At 48.7% G+C, this 6,107-nt stretch overlaps 1 protein-coding gene across 5 annotated transcripts in view; it reads left to right on the top strand.

Moving 5' to 3' along the window:
• Positions 1 to 6,107, top strand: part of LOC122546914 (tyrosine-protein phosphatase non-receptor type 18-like) — a 9,852-nt gene that overhangs the window by 1,675 nt on the left and 2,070 nt on the right. The window contains exons 1-3 of one of the 5 annotated variants that reach the window (XR_006310839.1): positions 1,899 to 1,908; positions 3,091 to 3,095; positions 4,886 to 4,994. Coding sequence is in view for 1 of the 5 variants with exons in the window: in XM_043685526.1 (XP_043541461.1) it covers positions 2,559 to 2,681; positions 4,886 to 4,994 (232 nt within the window). In the remaining 4 variants the exon portion in view is untranslated. Of the gene's footprint in view, positions 1 to 923; positions 943 to 1,898; positions 1,909 to 2,189; positions 2,682 to 3,090; positions 3,096 to 4,153; positions 4,173 to 4,885; positions 4,995 to 6,107 lie in introns of those variants that run through there. The other 4 variants (XR_006310837.1, XM_043685526.1, XR_006310838.1 and 1 more) reach the window with 4 other exon arrangements.

Genomic DNA, 6,107 nt, shown 5'->3' on the forward strand with positions numbered 1-6,107 from the left:
TCCCCTTCCCCTTCCCCTTCCCCTTCCCCTTAGCCCTTAGCCCTTAGCCCTTAGCCCTTAACCCTACCCTATCCCAGTACACTTGCAATTCCCATGGCTGAGGCACCTAACCTGCACATCCCTGAATGCTGTGGGCAATTTAGCACGGCCAATCCACCCTAACCTGCACATCACTGGACACTGCAGGACAATTTAGCACGGCCAATCCACCCTAACCCGCACATCCCTGGGCACTACGGGGACAATTTAGCACGGCCAATCCACCCTAACCTGCACATCCCTGGGCACTACGGGACAATTTAGCACGGCCATCCACCCTAACCCGCACATCCCTGGGCACTACGGGGACAATTTAGCACGGCCAATCCACCCTAACCTGCACATCCCTGGACACGACAGGACAATTTAGCACGGACAATCCACCTTAACCGGCACATCTTTAGACTGAGAGGATGTGATAACGTTGGGTAGATTGGGAGGCTGGAAGTTATAATTTGGCATTTCTAAGCTTCTAACATGCTCGGGGTAAAGCTTTGCATGGTCCCTTTGAAAGATCGTGTGGTTTTTCTGTGCTGAGAGGTTTGAAATGGATACCTGTGAGTAGCGACTTGAAGGTTTGCATGTACACAGAGAGCCCCAACTGAAGCATTTGTATCGAACGGCTGGACGGATAGCAGGCCAAGCTGCAGGTTTTACTAAGAATTTAAATTTAGCCAATCCATTAGAAGTAGGCACTTAGACACCAAAGACCTATTAAATTTCAATCTGATGGTTTTGACAGCACAGGACTAATCCTATTATAAGAAATATTGATATGTTGAGGGTAGAAAAGAAGGGGGCAGTTGGACAAAAGGCCCTCCACTCTCCAGAGAGAATTGCAGACTCTCTCAGCCTCCTCGATGTCTTCGACAAAGCACCAACGAAATACCAACAGCAGAGAAGGTATTCCTGGCAGAAGAATCGATGGAGTCGGCACAGAATGTTCTGGAAGACTGCCTGTGATTTTGAGATACTAACTTCTTTTTAATATTAAGTTAAAAATCAAACAACACCAGGTTTATTTGGAAGCACTAGATTTTTTTAGTATGAGTGGGAATCGTATTTATTGGAACAGCACACCATTAAAATCTTGCTTTAATAGTTTGTAGTTAGAACGAGTTTATTCGATTTGTTACTGGTTGAGTTAATTTGTTCAGTGTTAGAGTGGGATAAGTATGTTGTGACTTGTTGGTTTTGAAGTGAGCGTCAGGGATTTACTTTATTTAACTGCTAGAAGTTGCTGAAAAGCAGGTTACACCCCTTTTCACACTCCTTTTACAGATTACAGGGGAGGTGTTCCTCTCCGGGTGTTTCGGTTTTAGTTTCTGGACAGGAAGGTCCATCTCTGCTTTGAGGACTCTCCTGGGATTTGGACAGATTGGGACAGATTCAGGGTCGGAAAAGTCCCAACATGTTTAAACAGACTTGGGGCCAAGTGTCCTAAACCTTGAAGGAAAACGTCAGTGATAAGTGGAAGATCTAATTCATTCCGGTTGCTTGTGGGCGCAGTCAGAAGTGGCTGTTAACACTTGTGAAGAGATTCTGGGGGTTGAAGATGCTTCCTGAGTTTGCCAAGAAAAGCAGCAGAAGGTGACACTTGTGTTAGCACGCAGGCTGATAGCGGGTTTAACTAGGGACCGTAGCAAAGCCGAAATTGCAACCGAGTTAACCACGCAGCAGAGGGACAGCAGAGAAACAGTCAAGTGCATCGGAGTTTGGAAAAACAAAAGGAAATTTGCAAATGCAGCAATTGGCGTTAGAAAGTGCACCTCAAGAAATGGAAATGAAACCGTTTGAATTCCAATTAAAAGCAGAGGAAGGAGAGAGGGAAAGAATCACTCTGGCCGAACACGGAGAATGGGAAGGGGTGTTCCAGTTGGAAATGAAGAAGTGAGGACTTGAAGCAAAATGACAGAAGTGAAAGTGCTCAGTGAGAAGTGACAATGAGCAAACTCATCATAGCCACCAGCCTGGTTAGAGCGAATACGTCCAGACGTGACCAAAACTTGATGCAAAAGCTGTCGAAGCCTTTTTCGTTTCCTTTGAGAAACTGGCTGATCAGATGAACTGCCCAGAGACTGCGTGGGTCATTTCAATTCGGCCCAAGTTGGTAGGCAGGACTGGTGAGCCGTTTGCAGTGCTGTCAGAGGAGGGGTAGGGAGGATATGCTGAAGTAAAGGCTGGTCGCAGTGCTGATGGACAAACTGGTACCTGTTGAAGCAAACTCTTGAGACACAGACCTTCTATCCTGGGGAATTCACCGTCCTAACTGCGGCTCGGAGCTATTCCGAAATCCATCAGGACACGACAGGATGACGTTGAGAAAGCAGATAGGAGCTGGTTGTTCATTACAAGGCTTTGCAAGTTGGCACTAAATGAGATGTCAGTCATTAGGGTCAGAGCTGAACACTATATGCATTCCCCAAGTGGACCAAAACAAATGGGATCACCATTTGGTCTATTTACACCGATTGTTAACACTAAGCAGAGATGTCCTGAATTAGCTGACAGTGGGAGCAATGGGAAAAAAATTGGCTCTTCCAGGAATGCAGTTTGTTCTTGGAAACGGTCCAGTGGGATCGCACCTGGGAGCGATGGCCATCGTAGCGGAAAAGCCAAAAAAAACCACCAGGAGAGCCAAGGTGTTGAAAGAGAAATATCCCAGGACTTTTCCGGGCTCTGTGGCCATAAGTTAAACCATGGAGAGGAAAGCATCAGGGAAAGGCGATGGAGTTGAGGACCAGTTAGCTGACAGTCTGTGCTGATGAGGTGGTAAAGGACAGGCCGAAGCAGCTGGAGGATCAGGCAGGGGTGTTCTGTTCTGAAAGACATATGGAGTCACAACCAAAAAGATCAGGCGAGGATTGAGCAGAGTCGACAGGACATTGGTACCAAACTTTAGTAGCGTAGTGGGACCGTTGACGGATTTGTCAAAAAGGAGCATGAGATTTCAGTGGACAGAACAATGCCAGTCGGCATTTGAGAATGTAAACGCAGAGTTAACCACCGCACCAGGTTTAATCAGGCGAACTTTGTTGAAACCCTTCAAAGTCACCGTCGACACATCAGTGTTTGCGTTGTGTTGTTACAGGAGGATGATTCTGAAATAGAAAGGCCAACTGGTTATTTTTCAAAAACAAAACTCAATATTCACCAGAACAAATATTCAACAAAAGGGTTATTGAGTTTGGTATTGGCCTTACAACATTTTAATGGTTACGTTGCAAGCAATGCATCAGAGACTATTTGAACTAGAATCCCCACAGCGTGGAAACAGGCCCTTCGGCCCAACAGGCCCACACCGAAGAGTAACGCACCCAGACCCAGTCCCCTACGCTATATTTACCCCTACTAATGCAACTAACCTGTACATCCCTGGGCACTACGGGACAATTTAGCACGGCCAATCCACCCTAACCTGCACATCCCTGGGCACTGCAGGGACAATTTAGCACGGCCAATCCACACTAACCTGCACATCCCTGGGCACGACGGGGACAATTTAGCACGGTCAATCCACCCTAACCTGCACATCCCTGGGCACTACAGGACAATTTAGCACGGCCAATCCCACCCTAACCTGCACATCCCTGGGCACTACAGGGACAATTTAGCACGGCCAATCCCACCCTAACCTGCACATCCCTGGGCACTACGGGGACAATTTAGTACGGCCAATCCACCCAAATCTGCACATCCCCGGGCACTGCAGGGACAATTTAGTGACTTGAAGGTTTGCAAGTACACAGAGAGCCCGAACTGAAGCATTTGTATCGAAAGGCCGGACGGTTAGCAGGCCAAGCTGCAGGTTTTACCAAGAGCAAAGGCTTTTGAATTTAGCCAATCAACTAGAACTGGGCACTTAGATACCAAAAACTTATTAAATTTCAATCTGATGGTTTTGACAACACCGGACTAATCCTATTGTCAGAAATATTGATATGTTGAGGGTATAAAGGAAGGGGGCAGTTGGACAAAAAAAAACCCTGAGCAGGCAGCCATCCAGCAGAGCAAAAGGCCCTCCATTTTCTCTTTCTGTCTCTCTCTCTCTCTCGAATTGCGGAATCTCTGAGCCTCCTCTCTGTCTTAGAGAAACCACCGACGAAATAACAACAGGGCCGACAGCAGAGAAGGTATTGCTGACAGAAGAATCGATGGAGAAGGCATAGAACCTTCTGGAAGACACATAACTGGGCTGTAATTTGGAGATACTAAACGCACTTTTTGTTTCGTATGAGTGGGAGTTGTATTTATTGGAACAGCACACCATTAGAATCTTGCTTTAATAGTTAGTAGTTACAAGGAATTTATTTGGTTTGTTATTGGTTTAGTTAATTTGTTCAGTGTTCAGAGTTGGATAACTAAACTGTTAGTTGTTGGTTTTGAAGTGAGTGTCAGGGATTTACTTTACTTAACAGCGAGAAGTTGCTGAAAAGCAGGTTACACCCCTTATCACACTCCTTTTACAGATCACGGGGGGAGGCATTCATCTCCAGGTGTTAGTTCTTAGGGAGTGGGGTCAACCTTCGATTCATAACGGGGGGGAAACTGGAGCACCCGGAGGAAACCCATGCAGTCACGGTTTCGGGGGGGGGGGAGCGGGTAATGAATGTGCAAACTCCACACAGACACAGTTGCCTGAGGCTGGAATCGGACCCGGGTTCCTAGCGCTGTGAGCCAGCGGTGCCCGTCCCACTGTCACGCAATCGCACGGTCTCTCGCGCCCTCTCTATCTCTCTCCGGTCCCCTGCCCACGCCATCTCTGTCACTCTCTCAAGCCCAGCTGTCTCTCAATATGCTGCTGACTCCGCGGAGACTAACCCTTTGTGTTTCACTCTCTCGGCAGAGCATGAAGAGGTGTCTGGCTTCAGTCAGTGCCCAGTCGGAACTGAGCACTGAGGCCGGGAGCGCGAGAAGCAACGTGAAGAAGAATCGATACAAAGACATCCTGCCATGTAAGGCCCTCGCGCTTAGTTGAGGCTGGAAGGTGGTTTTGAACTGGGTGCGAGATGAAGGTACAGTGAATATGGGGACCACAGCAAGCAGGGGGAGGAGTTGCTGTCACCTGCAAGTCCGTTGTTGAACAAGGGCTGAGGGGGGTCCCGTACGGTGTCCCTGAACCGCTGCCCCTTCCCCCTGGGTGGTATACCGAGACCCCCGCGCAGCACCCCCCCCCTGTGAGGGAGGGGGGCTCCCAGGGTTCTGACCCCGGCGATGCTGCAGGAACGGCCAATACCGTTCCCGGCCCCGAGATGGTGGGGTCTCCGAGAGGAATGTGCAGGGCGTGGCGGTGCCCCAGCCCCTGCGACTGCTGCCCCCTCCCTGGGGTGGCGGGGTTTGGAAGGTGCTGTCGGAGGAGCCTCGGTGTCTTGTTGGAGATGGTAACTCCCAGGATATTGATAGTGGAGGGAATTCAGTGACGGTAAGTTGTCGAGCGAGGGAGCCGTGGTTTACCAAGGAAGGAGAAGGCTTGGGATGGGATGTGAAGGCTCAGTTAGGGCAGCTAAGGGTTAGCCTGGAAGGACCTAAAGAGAGAGCTGAGAAGAGCCAGGAGGGGACATGAGAACTCCTTGGCAGGTCGGCTCAAGGGAAAACCCGAAAGCTTTCTTACAGGTATATCAGGAATAAAAGAATGACGAGAGTAAGATTAGGGCCAATCAAGGACTGTGGGGGGAAGTTGTGCGTGGAGTCTGAGGAGATGGGGAAGCGCTAAATGAATAATTTTTGTCAGTATTCACACTGGAAAAAGACAGTGTTGTGGAGGAGAATGTTGAGATACTGGTGACTAGACCAGACGGGATTGAGGCTCACAAGGAGGAGGTGTTAGCCATTCTGGAAAGTGTGAAAGTAGATAAGTCCCCAGGGCCAGATGGGATTTATCCGAGGATTCTCTGGGAAGCCAGGGAGGAGATTGCCGAGCCTTTGGCTTTGATCTTTATGTCCTCATTGTCTACAGGAATAGTGCCAGAAGACTGGAGGATAGCAAATATTGTCCCCTTGTTCAAGAAGGGGAGTACAGACAACCCTGGTAATTATAGACCAGTGAGCCTTACTTCGGTTGTGGGTAA

The sequence above is a fragment of the Chiloscyllium plagiosum genome, unplaced genomic scaffold (genome assembly GCF_004010195.1).
Source record: "Chiloscyllium plagiosum isolate BGI_BamShark_2017 unplaced genomic scaffold, ASM401019v2 scaf_13994, whole genome shotgun sequence".
In the NCBI taxonomy this organism is placed as follows: domain Eukaryota; kingdom Metazoa; phylum Chordata; class Chondrichthyes; order Orectolobiformes; family Hemiscylliidae; genus Chiloscyllium; species Chiloscyllium plagiosum.